This window comes from Argopecten irradians, chromosome 4 (assembly GCF_041381155.1).
Source record: "Argopecten irradians isolate NY chromosome 4, Ai_NY, whole genome shotgun sequence".
Lineage (NCBI taxonomy): Eukaryota > Metazoa > Mollusca > Bivalvia > Pectinida > Pectinidae > Argopecten > Argopecten irradians.
The window spans coordinates 12,071,598-12,085,092 of NC_091137.1; the positions used below are offsets into that span (position 1 = coordinate 12,071,598).

General features: G+C 36.1%; 1 protein-coding gene across 10 annotated transcripts in view; it reads left to right on the top strand.

The window, feature by feature from the left end:
• LOC138320617 (histone-lysine N-methyltransferase 2C-like) overlaps positions 1 to 13,495 on the top strand; it is a 90,111-nt gene that overhangs the window by 47,209 nt on the left and 29,407 nt on the right. For 6 of the 10 annotated variants that reach the window (XM_069263718.1, XM_069263720.1, XM_069263725.1 and 3 more), the window contains 9 exons: positions 378 to 455; positions 1,049 to 1,311; positions 1,769 to 1,983; positions 3,285 to 3,439; positions 3,963 to 4,118; positions 4,655 to 4,888; positions 5,850 to 5,918; positions 10,786 to 10,906; positions 12,818 to 13,150. In XM_069263718.1, coding sequence (XP_069119819.1) covers positions 378 to 455; positions 1,049 to 1,311; positions 1,769 to 1,983; positions 3,285 to 3,439; positions 3,963 to 4,118; positions 4,655 to 4,888; positions 5,850 to 5,918; positions 10,786 to 10,906; positions 12,818 to 13,150 — 1,624 coding nt within the window. The remainder of the gene's footprint in view (positions 1 to 377; positions 456 to 1,048; positions 1,312 to 1,768; positions 1,984 to 3,284; positions 3,440 to 3,962; positions 4,119 to 4,654; positions 4,889 to 5,849; positions 5,919 to 10,785; positions 10,907 to 12,817; positions 13,151 to 13,495) is intronic. The other 4 variants (XM_069263719.1, XM_069263721.1, XM_069263722.1 and 1 more) reach the window with 4 other exon arrangements.

The window sequence follows — 13,495 nt, forward strand, 5'->3', positions numbered from 1 at the left end:
AAAGCAATTAAATTATCATATGAAAATAAAAAGCCTCGGTTAAAATAAAATGTATTTGTATGAAATTATTCTCGGTCACCCTTTTCTGTGAAGTATGGTATCATATATGTTCAGGGGAAAACTTTCTTACACTCTCGGGGGAAATTCAGAGGCCAATGGATAGTTTTTAGTCTTCCGTCTGCATCAACAAAAAGAAGGCAAATATTTGTTTTCAGGTTAATTTACATACATGAACAAAAAAAGGCAAAAATTTGTGGGATAGTATGCTTTAAATTTTGGAATTTAAAAGAAAATAAAAGATAAAAGGTATCCATTGTGACGTCTTTGGAATTCCCCAGCGAGTGATAAAATTCTATGGTTTCATTCTTTATAAACAGGTACTGGAAAAGAAATCCTCGGTCAATACGCAGAAAAACGTTCTTGGTTCTGGCATGCACTCCTGGAATCCAGAACAGGCGAGTTTAGACATATTTAGCAGAAGGTTTGGATTTTAAATCCAACATGAGAGATAAGGAATCTGGGGAATTGTTTCCAAACAGAAGCTTATAAAGAAATTTGTAGCATACTGAATCCTTACAAGTTTTTGGCCTGGTCTCTCGAGTCTGGTGATGCTTCTTTCACTTTAGTTTATGCTTACTTATACATATATATATATATCAATACTCTGCGTATCCTCATTGTATGGATATTGTTTTGAATCCACACCATTCAAACAAATGTCAAGAACATATGATTCCTTTAAGTTTCATTTTTTTAAAAATTGTTTTAACTTATTTGATGGGAAATATAATGAGGATATTGTACATTTCACTTGCAAACTGCACATACACGTTTACCATATTTACTAAAAAAACTCCTATTGATAAAAGGTTTATCAAGTAAGAAAAGGTTGTTAATTTTATTTCTTCATTTAATCAGTATTTGATTTAAGAGTTATGTAAAGCTTTAGTTTATTTAGAAATTTTCTTTGTTATTTTTTGACGGATGAAGAATTGGATTTGGGTTTACCCCTTTAGTGGTGTAACCAACTGAGAACTTTTTCCTGTAGGAAAAACAAGAACAGCAAAGACAAGCCCAGCAACAGGCCATACTGCATCGCCGTGACAACCCAGGTGGCATGGAAGGAATGCCACCAGGCAGTTTGCCACAAGGAGTTATGCCCCCATCGAGTATGCCACCAGGATCTATGCCACCTGGAGGTATGCCACCAGGATCTATGCCACCTGGAGGTATGCCACCACGTATGGAGGGTATGCAGCGGCCACCAGGCTTCCCGATGCAAGGATATCGCCCAAGGATGGAACACCCAAGGTTTGAGGATTTTAACATCAACAATAGTTTTCTTTTTTAGTTACAGAAGTTCTTTATGTCCCAGGATATATAATAATAATAATATAACAATTTGTCTTTAGCATTTAGCATTAAAATATTTAGCTGGTTTGTCATCTGTCTTATTTCAATGCTGTTTTAAAAAGTTGAAAGCATTGGCGAACATTTTAGTATTAATACTGAATTCAGTATTAGGAAATATGTAGGTTCTAAATAAATCAACAGAACTGTTATTTTGCCTCTAGCGTTGATCAAAGTTGCTGGAAGAGCGAGTGGGAATCAACTGCCGGTTAGCTTTAGTATTTGTTATATGGTCTGGCAGTTCTAAATAATAGACTAAAGCTATGAGAGGTAAGGCAACTGTCAGTTGTAATTTGTAAAGCACACTGAACTAAAGATTTTGTGGATCCAATTGTATCAATGCATTGTTCTTTTTCAGTGACCCTAACCAGTGGCCTCGTATGTTTGGCCCACAGGAGGGAGGCCCACCTCAGCAAGGAAAACCAGGCTTTCCTCCACGCATGCCTGTCCAGCAGATGAGACAGTTTGCACCTGGAGTTCCACCCCAGCAGGGACCAGGGCCTGCCCCAGGGGCACCAGGGGGGCCAGGAATGGCACCACCCCCACACCCACCTCCATTACCACCCATGCAAGGTCAGTCTCCAGGATTTCAAAATGTTCATAGGGAAAATCTGTAATTTTTAGGTCACCTGTGAAGAAGTCTCATGTGACCTATTCTAATCGTCTTTTTTCTGTCATCGTCTGTCGTGTGAAGATAATCAATTAACATTTTTGACTTCTTCTCCAAAACTGCTTAAGCAATTTCAATGAAATTTTGGACAAACTTTAAAAGGCATAAGGTCAACCAAAATTATAAATTATATGGTCCTCACCCCCTAGGGGACTGTTGAAGGGATCAAAAGGTGTAAAAGTTACTAAAATTTCAAAAATCTTCTTTTCCAATCACAGATGTGGTAGACTCAAATACTCTTCATAGATAGAAAGGTCTTAAGGTCCTTTACAAAAATGGTGAATTTTACGACCCTGGGGTCTCGCATGAGGGGTTAAGTTTACTATAGTTTATATATGAAAAACACAATTATGAGCATTATTTACTCAATTTTCATAAATGAGTCAAACTTTCCTAGTAATTAGAATTATTAGCCTGAGATAGCATTTTAACATCATGTCCATATTGGTCCTGGCTGACCCCTAGGGTTCAAAGGGGAGGGGCCAAAAGGGATCAATTGGCTAAAATTTCAAAAATCTTCTTCTGAAATTCTGGAAATGGTAGAATCAAGTACTCTTCATAGTTGGAAAGGCCTTAAGGCCCTTTACAAAAATTGTGAATTATACGACCCTGGGTCTTGCGTTTCCCCCTGGGGGCGGGGGGTCAAGTTTAGTATAGTTTATATAGGAAAAACACATTTATGAGCATTATTTGCTCAATTTTCATAGGAAATGAGTCGAATTTGGTTAGAATTATTAGCATTTTAACATCATATCCATATTGGTCCTGGCCAACCCCATGAAGCAAAGGGGCAGGACCAAAAGGGTCAAAATGGCTTAAATGAAAATAAAAAACATTTGAATTCACAGATTTGATGAAACCTATTAATTTACATAGATTAAAAGTCAGATTTATAAAATCACTGGCTAACTTCAAGGGCCTGATGAGCTATTATATAGTGTTTATTTGTCTTGGTTTCATTTTGTATCCGAACTCAGGTGACCGTTAAGCCCCATGGGCCTCTTGTTATATAGATGGATATTTTTTCTGCTCTTACACAGATTTGATAGACTTGTTTGCATTTTACTTTGATAATGCACAATGTTGCAAGTGTTGAGCTACTTGTTCAATTTGTCTTCAATCTTTTAAAGCAGCTATAACCACATTCTTTACTCTTCATTAGATTACATGTCAAGGGTATGAATATTATATTAATTACGTTTAGGTGAGCTGAACCCTGAGTTAGAACGGCAGCACCTACAGTATGAAGAATGGCTCATCAAACAAAGTCAATATCTGGAAATGCAGGTTAAAGCACTGGAACAACAGATCAACAAGTGCAAACGTACCAAGAAGGCAATTAATGCTAGAGGCAGATCTGTGAGTATATCAGAATGTATGCACCTTGAAATTAAATTAAACATTGGTTTTGGTCTCGCCACAAAAAATGCGGCCACATGAGACCTGATAATGTTTGACCTTGTAAGGAGATACAGGATATCTACAGGACCCTAGAGTCTCCAAAATAAGTTATTTCTATGCTTAATCTAAATGACTGGCTGCAATTTCTAACTGTAACTTGTTTGATATATTCTGTGGTTGTTACCACTAAACAAACACTGGTTTGAGAAGAAAATGTAACTTCTGAATAAAACATGTGAATTTATCCAATTTTGCTGCAGTTTCACATTTTAAAAGAATTTATTTCGAAACTGAGTGCTGTAAATTTTGATGAAAAAGGAAATCCTGAGCTTAGTGTTTGAAATAATACTATAATGGTACTTGTGTAAGGAAACAAGGTGATATATCCACTTAAAGAAAAATATGAGATAATGAAGCCATCTAATAGGAAGTTAATTTTGACAGTTTATAGTGTGATCGTTAAATATGAATAAATCGACAGGCCAAGAAAGCCAACAAGGAGGTACCACTTCAAGACACACAGGAATTAGAGCGGGTTACACAGGAGCAGTCCATGCTACAGAAACAACTTGAAGGCCTCCGAAAGCAGTTCCGAACACACCAGATGCAGGCCCAGGAATACAGGACCAAGAAGAGAGTAAGACCACTATATACTTTGCTGTAATATTTCTTATAAACTTATCAATTTATCTCATTTATTATGAGGGATTTATCATGCTGACACATGTAGTCAGAAGAGGGGGCATATTAGTATTACCTAGTATTACCTATAGCCATCCCATTGCCTTTTGCCCGCCTGGATTTCATATAGAGAATGGGGGTAACATCTTACAGAAATTCTGAGTGAGATTTGAATATTATCACTTGCCAATATCATAATGCTTTCCTTCTTATGCTATAGAGTGGTGGGGGATGTTGAGCAATGGGCTTGGGAGATGCAGATTGGTTATGAAAGCAAAAATTAACCAACTCACCAACATAGCACAATGCTCAAGGTTTTATGAAAATTTGGTCTATTTGTGATGAATACAAAATTTATTAAAAAGGGTATTGTATTGAAAACTACAGCTAATTCTGTGCCTCATGTTTACAAAAGTAAGAAATTAAGATATTGGAATTACAAAGGAATATGAAATTATGTTGATATTGTTGATATTTTATTTTTTTCCAAAGGAGCGGTTTGGCCTCCCAGTTCAGCCCCCACAATCTACGCAGCCTTCCCCTACCCCAGGGGGACCAGATCCAGCTGCTATTGGAGGACCACTCCAGCCTCGTATCCCTGGAGGACCTGGTACAGTACGCCTCACTGCTTCAGCTCGCCAAGAATATGATAACTACATGCAACAGCGACTCAGACAGCAACAGCAGCAGATGGGTGCTCGTCCACCGATGCATACAGTCGTTGAGGTATGATAGCGCTATTGTATTTAATAAGGTGTGCAAGTTTAAGGCAGTAACATTGTGTTTTAAGAAGGTTGATGTGCAGGTTTTTCTGGGTTAAATTTTTAAAAAGTTTGTAGTTATTGAATATGAAATAGTGAAGAAAAAAAATCAAGCTTACTTATTAATATGTTCTGTTTTCATCTAATATAACATGTACAAGTGGGATATATAATTACCTAATTTTGTGCATGATATTTGCAATTTGGATGCTTTACTGAAGGAATTTCTAAATTAATACATTTAATGAACTTGTTGAAAACTTGATGAAGTTTGCGATGGTGTGTTATCTGATGTCACGACTGCTGCAGTGCTAGAGTTGTGTGCCATCATCACCATCCACTCATCTTCCTCCTCCTCATTCTTCTCATCCCCACTATCATCTTCAACATGTAGGCTAGAATTATCACACTCCCCAGCAATAGTGTAGCATTGATCCCCCTCACATGTTTGTGTGATAAGATAATGCTAAGTCTGTTCCTCCATACTAGGTTTGTGTTTAGATGAACATAGAACTGGTGTTTCAATTAAACAACTTCTCAGAATAGAGTATTTATACAATTTAGTAGTTTTAGTTGTAGATGATGTGTTTTGCTATTCAGCCATTTCTCAGTTTTGGAAGAAATCATGGTGTCGATAGAGTACATGCTTTGATTTAAATCTATTTTGTCTTGTTATACATAGCACGAAATACAAAAGAAGGAAAAATTACAATAATATCAAGTTGTATTAGGAATATTAGGAATGAGGAGATCTGTATGTTAGAGGTCCATAGAATCTGGATAGCAGTCCTGTTGTTCGTGACATTGAATTCTATAAGGATATATTGTATGGACGATACAATTCCATGAGGGATGGTTTGGGTAGGCTGGCCCTGACAAGAAAGGTGATCAGAGCACTTGATGAATTTTTGTGTTTAATCACACAGTACCCCCAGGGAAAAACAACTTCGAAAAAGAAAAAGGCTACAAAAGTGTGCAAAGCCACTACTATCCAGGTGAGACAAGCCATTTCCCACTTTTTCAAAGCGCTATTTTGTCACAGCATGCTAGACTTTTGCCATGTTCGTTGATACCTTTGGTATAACAACTGTTTTACAAATACACCAGACAGTCTAAAATGAAATTCTCCATTTTCACCTGAACAAAATATATGGTCTAGATGCCTTAACAGAATTTTATTGTCATTCTTCCTGTTTAACTTTGGAGAAACATAATATGATTTGTAACAGCTCTGATATTAACCATTTGATATTCAGATTATTTTTTTTTGATAAATATTATCAATCAACAAACATTTAAAAAAAAAAAATTGTTATTTTATATTAGATGTACAATTTAGCATAAAACGTGACTCAATACCTTGGCAATCTCTGGTTCTGCTTGATCTATCTATTCACACTAATTCACACTCTGGTTTAAAGTCTTCATAATGTTAGGGGAATACACGGAAATTACATCTGAATATTTTTATAATGACCTAGTCTGTATGTTTATAATCTGCTCCACAAAGATTTCCAGCGGTAGTGTAACAGTATCATCCATGTATATATATGTTACTAAGTGTTTTCACTGATAAGTTCTAACAGTTCTAATCAGAAAACTTTTGAAAAGAAAATATATTGGAATTTTAATCCCAATTTGGAGGTTTTTAATCAATTAAATTCCCACATTTATATCTAAAATGATAATGGTAGTGTTAACAAATAGTTCCCAGATGGATGTTTGCTGTTGTTAGCTCTTGGCAGGAATGAATGTTTTGATTTGGGGGAAACTTTTGTGAAAACTTTGTATTACAATTAAATATACTCTAGACTAAAAACTTTCATCCATAATGTCGAGACACATACTGACTTCTGGGTATATTCTTATAATACAGAAAATATGTGATCTGTAAAAAGATGTAGAATTAATTATTAAAAGGGAGACAATTTCGTCATTATTAAAAATCTTGCGATGGATTACTAGTTTTATAGCAGTAGTTTATTAGACAATACACTATGAACAAATCCCCTTGAATTACAGAAGAAAGCTAAGGTACCAGTGTCAAAGAGTGCTGCACGTGTAAGTAACATCACACAGCACAATGTACCAAAAAAATCTCTGTAAATGATGTTTACTTTGAAAAGAAATTAAATGAAATATATAATAAGTGTTGTTATATGTTATTTATGCACTTTTTTCTGTAAAAACATACATGCTTTAGTACAAATGATTTTAAAAGACAGATACCAGGGCATTTAATTAACAGAGCTTTGTAATTTGTGATACAGCACAGAAAAATTGACTTAAATTACAGAAAAAAGCTAAAGTAGCAGTGACACAGGCTCCTCTCTCTGTAAGTAGTGTCACAAAGCATCACTCTTCAAATGTTTCAAGCTTTTTCCTTAAATGAAATATTTTGTTGATTTTTGATACCTAAAATTTCAATGTTGTTGAATATGCTGTATGCACCTGATAGATTTGTATGAGACTAAATCCAAATTTATATGTATTGTGTTTTTTTTTTTTTTTTTTTTTTAATTTTTGATATAAACTTAATGTCTGCAGTGTTTATATATTCTGAAATTTATGTCGATATTACAAGTATAACTTTTTTTAAACTTTTAATTTGAAATTTTTCATCATTATTAAATGTGTTCTTTTTGGATACATTTTCCATCCCTTCACTTACAAGAATCTTATGGAGGTTAAAACCTTATATTGTGAACATCAAATTTATTCATATTGATAGTTCTCATATAAATTCATAGAAATTAGGTCACCATCGCTGTAAGTCTTATTTTATCTTTTAAACCATTGATCAAGGAGCCTAACATAGTTGTGAAGTCCTATAGCAAAGAGATTGTTACATGTGGAAAGACTAATTACAACACGCTGTCAGCCAGGCATTGTCAGCAGGCAGTAAAAGATGAGCAGGCAATGATCGTGACTTTTTTGCTCTCCTAGATCTTCTTCTTGTGACCCTCTATGGATTACTCTGACTGCTTCTATTATAAAGGAACTGTTGTGTAGCTTGGAGCACAGTAATAACTAGAGCAACATTAACCAACTGTGGTGGGGAAACCAGCACTGACAGTCCTTGCTTACACTCTGTATGTCTCATTGTTCTCCTGTGTGTGTCTTATGTAGGACCTAAGTATAAATACATTGTGACGAGGTCTTCAGAAGGGTTATCTAAGAAAGGTAATTGGCTACTGTTTTGTAGGACACTAGACCTAGAGACATGTATAAACTGTATCCAATTCTTTAGGAAAGGTAGGGAGGGAATTATAGAAGTAGTCGGCTATAAAAATAATCTTTTATCTTCCTTCCACAAGAAATTTTTGTTATGTCTATCTCATCACAATTATAACTAGAGAATTTTTGTTTCAAACTTTCTATATAGGCTCTCCTATGTTTCATAGAGTGGGAACGTTAATAAGAATAAAGGATCCCTTACAGGATGATCGGGAAGGAAAGGGGGAAATGTTGTGAAATAAAAACTGATGCAGATCATCACTAGAGAGGGCCAAGTGATCTCTGGAATCTCCTTGATTTCCATAAGTCTATGGCCTGTGTATGAAAGCTGAAACAATTATTGGTGTTGTGTTCTCTGCTTTTTCTCATCGTTTATAATTGGTATCATATGTGATAACTCGTCTTGTACAAAACATCTTAACAAAAGGAAAATCAATGATTTTATTTACATGGTTGATGCAAAGTCTATGATCTATTAAAAGTCATGGCAGGTTTGGACTACAAACCAAAATAGTGGTTATATGGTATTGAAGGCCGAGTATAGCATGATTCTCCCAGCTTTGTATTGCCTTGTGGAAAGAGATGTCTGGAATGATTGCTTAGGGACAAAGAAAGAATCATCAGAATTGTTTTGTCCTTTTTATTTTTTGTTTATTTTATCTGTGTTTTTATTTATACCTTTGTTTTTCATTTGTACTGGCAAAAATCCATATAACTACTGGAAAGTTCAGTATAGTATGAAAATAATTAAATTAAATTCTGATGACTTGTATGATTAGGCAAAAAAAAGCAATATCACAACCCCTGTAAGTCATGGCTCTTCTTTAATCTTCCATATATTTGTATAGTTTACTTGAAAACTTTCCAACTACACAAACACTATATGGAAAAGGTCATGTCATCACAGAATTTGGTTTCTGTCATGGAAATATGATGTCTGAAATTTTTTATCTGTATTGGATGAAGTGAATAATATTTTCGATGATTTACAGTTATTTGTTAATGTGACCTGGAGGAAAATTTCTTTAGTTTGTAATTCCACCTATTGTTTGATTTCTCATCCTTACTGTCATTTAAAGCGCTGAAAATCCTCGTCTGTAATTTTAAAGCGCTGAAAATCCTCGTCTGTAATTTTCCATCACACATCATGCTGTTGAAGGTGTCCTGGCTGTTTATTACATATAATCTGTGTTGTGTTGACATTTTTTGTCCTCTGTCTATAAATTGTGTATGTGTGTATTGTGTTTTATATACATATGTGTTTGTCTAATGTATGTCACAACCTAGCAGCCAGTTATTCTCAGTGTTTAGGAACAAATTGATTGTTTTATGTAATTTTCCTCATCATTTAATGTCACGATAGAGTAACAGTGATGCATTGATTTTCAAGAATTGTTCAGATAATCTTCAATGTTTCTATGGTAACCTTTACACAGAAATGAAGATTGGGGGGTTCCTTCAACAGGCATTGTATGGATTGTCTCCTTTACAACTTACTTTCGTTCTGATATTTAACCTTACCAAAATTAAAGTTCTGAAGGTTTTTGTTGTGACCTCTGAAATCTTAAAAGTAATAAGCTTGTAATAATTAATAAATTTACCAAGCAGCATTGGGTCAAAGGTTAAGGCTGGATATTTTGGGAGTATATGGATCATGATACAATGTCTTGGGCTGACAAAAATGTTATGCTTGATTGAACTTAACTTATTTGAAATGGTATTGTATTAGGTTTTGGATTACAGATGGATAAAGTAATCATGATTTCTGTGCTTTTAAGGGAGTTGTGGCCCTTTCTCTTCAGTTTTAGAGCCTGTATGTATCATATTATGTATTAAATGACCCATGTCTGTCTTCTTTAGGTGTTTGTTAAAGAAATAGGTAAAGATTAACATTATATCATGATGCTCACCATATCCAGATTATGAGTGTTATCAAATCTGGATGTTTGCAACCCAGAGTCATGTCTATTCAAAAGCTAGGTTATTACTTGTGGTTCCAAGGAAAGGCTTGACGCATGGTCACTATGGACTGGCCAGGTGGGGCCAGTGTTTTACTCGGATGTTGTGCACGCTGTGTTGTAATACTGACCTACTAATCATACTACAGCTTGATTTCAGCAGGTGACGCCTTGACGTCACGGTAACACCACTAGTTCATTGTCATTAACACCTAATGTACACAGAGGTATATGTTGTCCGTCTTACATTTCAGATTAATATTTTGTTGAGATGTTGGTTCCCTAAATCAATGGACCAGTATATACACTTTGTCACAGTAATGGCTGTGATTTTCAAATTCCTTCACAAGTAATTGATTCTGGTTCATCATTAAGTTAAAATAAGAATTTTTTTCAAATTCATAGTTTTGTTCATGAATGTTGTTTATTAAACTTTTTCTAATAACTTTTTAGGTATTAAGTGGTAATTATGTTTAAACAAATGTATTTCAGTGAAAAGTAATTTATTATTTCAAATAAGCTGTTATGGGAATTTATTCTTTAAAGGTTGAAGATCAAGTCAAGACCTTCCCTGTCCTCAAGAATTTAGAGAATTCTAAACCTTTTGGGAGAACTGGTCTTCACAAGTTATTGCTACAGTACTAATTATTGTATCTTTTTATTTCAGGACAATAATCCATTCAGTGAAGAGTATTTGGAGAGGGAACAGATCCAGAAACAGCAGGATAGGTTTCATATGGTGCCTGGTCAGCAAGGAGCGATGGGACAGCCTCCTAGCACTGGTACAGGTAAGTATCCTCACCTCCAACCCACGTTTAATTATAACCCTCGCAACGAAGTTTAGGGGGAGTCTGTCGTCAAACATTGTCTTACAAACTTCTCCCTAACTTCATGACAGATTTTGATAAAATTTGATACACAGAGTCCTGACATAAAGGGTAGTTTAGTAAACTATATAGGGTTCTGCAATGTCCCCTATTAATGGAGTTATTACTAAATTTGTGTAGCGGGGGGGGGGGGGGGGGGGGAGGGGTGTGTTGGTAATAGTCATCCACTCAGGTGACAGGAGGGGGGGGGAGGGGTTGTGTGTGGTAATAGTCATCCACTCAGGTGACAGGAGGGGGGGGGGGGAGGGGTTGTGTGTGGTAATAGTCATCCACTCAGGTGACAGCAGGAGAGGGGGGGAGGGGTTGTGTGTGGTAATAGTCATCCACTCAGGTGACAGGAGGGGGGGGGAGGGGTTGTGTGTGGTAATAGTCATCCACTCAGGTGACAGGAGGGGGAGGGTTGTGTGGGGGGGAAGGGGGGGGAGGGGTTGTGTGTGGTAATAGTCATCCCTCAGGTGACAGGAGGGGGGGGGGAGGGGTTGTGTGTGGTAATAGTCATCCACTCAGGTGACAGGAGGGGGGGGGGGGGTTGTGTGTGTGGTAATAGTCATCCACTCAGGTGACAGTTCTAGTTAGATTAAAAGAAAGTTAACTTAAACTCAAATATAAACATGGCATTTTCCTGTTTTTTAATGAAGATAAGTTACATTTTAAGTCACAAAAGTTACCTACTTTACACCATTACCACCATTGAAAAGTTTGAACTTCTAATTTTATTAGGGCCCTGCATCGAGATGCGGGTGCCCTATAGTAATCAGGTTGTCCGTCCGTCCGTCTGTCTGTCCGTCCGTCCGTCTGTCCGTTTTTTTTTCTTTTGCACATTAATGATGGAAGGGAGTGGAGTATTTTCCCCATATTTTACATGATGATTCCCCATCCATCCTAGATCTGCTTGGTAATTTTTCAGGCTGAAATTAAATTAAAAAATCGGCCATCTTGGATTTTAACATTTAAAAAAATCACAATGTTGTTGCTCTTAACTGATAAACATTTTGTTATAACATTATGATGCAAAGTTGTTCAGAATTAAACAAGGAGTTGACTGTCCAAAGGTAAGGTCATGGGCCAAGGTTACTAAGTCAAAGGTCAAGGTCAAATTTAAAAAAAAATATTTTCTCATGAACATTTTGCTACAACATTTATAATGAAGCAGAGTTGTTCAGAATTAAACAAGAAGTCAACTCACCAAAGTTTTGACTGCTTAATGCACTTTTACATGATTAAAATATTTGAGCAAGACCTTTATTCCCTTCCTTTCACATTTGTTATGTGTTTCTTCAGCAAACTATGAGGTTTACCTTGTTTAAAAGGGGTATTTGAGTTAATTGTATGCTCTTAATGTAATGTTAGCTTGGAATCAGGATTCAAGTTAAATACTTGGAAGACTTTTTCCAAAGAATTATAATAATGTACCATCATCGGTTTCCCAATTAATGTTGACATTAATTATTTATTAGCAACATATAGCTAACACGGAAGAATTCGTTGTCAAAATACTACTTTTCCACTTAAGCACGTCAGACACATAGCGGGGCCCTTTCTGACGTGTCAGTGTTCTAGTTTTAAGCTAAAAATATAAAAAATAATTAATTGCATCCCGAAAAAAATTCCGTGACACTATATCCTATATGGAATGAAGTACTGATTGCCCATGCAACAAAGGCAAAATAAATTATTATTTATTATTTTTTGTGTTAATTAGACAGATATATACATGATTAAACAACAATTATTGTTCAAATGATAAATATCATTTATGCTCTGTCGGCGGTGGAGCATCTTTAAATCATATGAAATTTCCTCCTGTTTTAGCAGACACACCTGATGCTAATCGTCAGATGCACCAGTTCTTTGGAGGAGAGCGCCCACCATTTGAAGGATCTGGTCCTTTCAGTGGTCCTAGAATGCCAGGCCCTGGGGAACCAAGACCGAGGTTTCCAGGGGAACATGGGCCACGTTTCCTAGTAGATCAGGGGCCAAGGTTTCCAGGGGATCCGAGTCAGGGTCCACGATTCCCAGGGGACCAGGGACAGAGGTTCCCAGGCGATCCAAACCAGGGACCACGCTTTACTGGGGAACAAGGTCATAGATTTCCAGGTGACCAAACAGCAAGGTTTCCAGGAGATCAGGGTCAGCGATTTCCAGGTCAGCTATTGTACTTTATTTCTTAATTCACTTATTTCTTAAGATCTTTGCAAGTTACACCCAATTATGAACCATGGTTTTTTTCAGTTCTAGAATTGATTAATCATTTTTTTGGGCACAAAATTGTGCATTGCTGCTGGTTTTGGACAAACTGTTAATAGCTGCTTATTAGTTTAGGCTAAAAGGCTGTAATGAGAGAAAGTGTCTTTGTTAATAGATGATGGACCATTGAAATTGGATCTTCTAGAAAATTAAGCCAAACATTCAATAACAATGATTGGTTCATACTTTCCTAGAATAGATATAGCTATGCAGAAAGAAACATTATGATTGTATTTTGTTGTA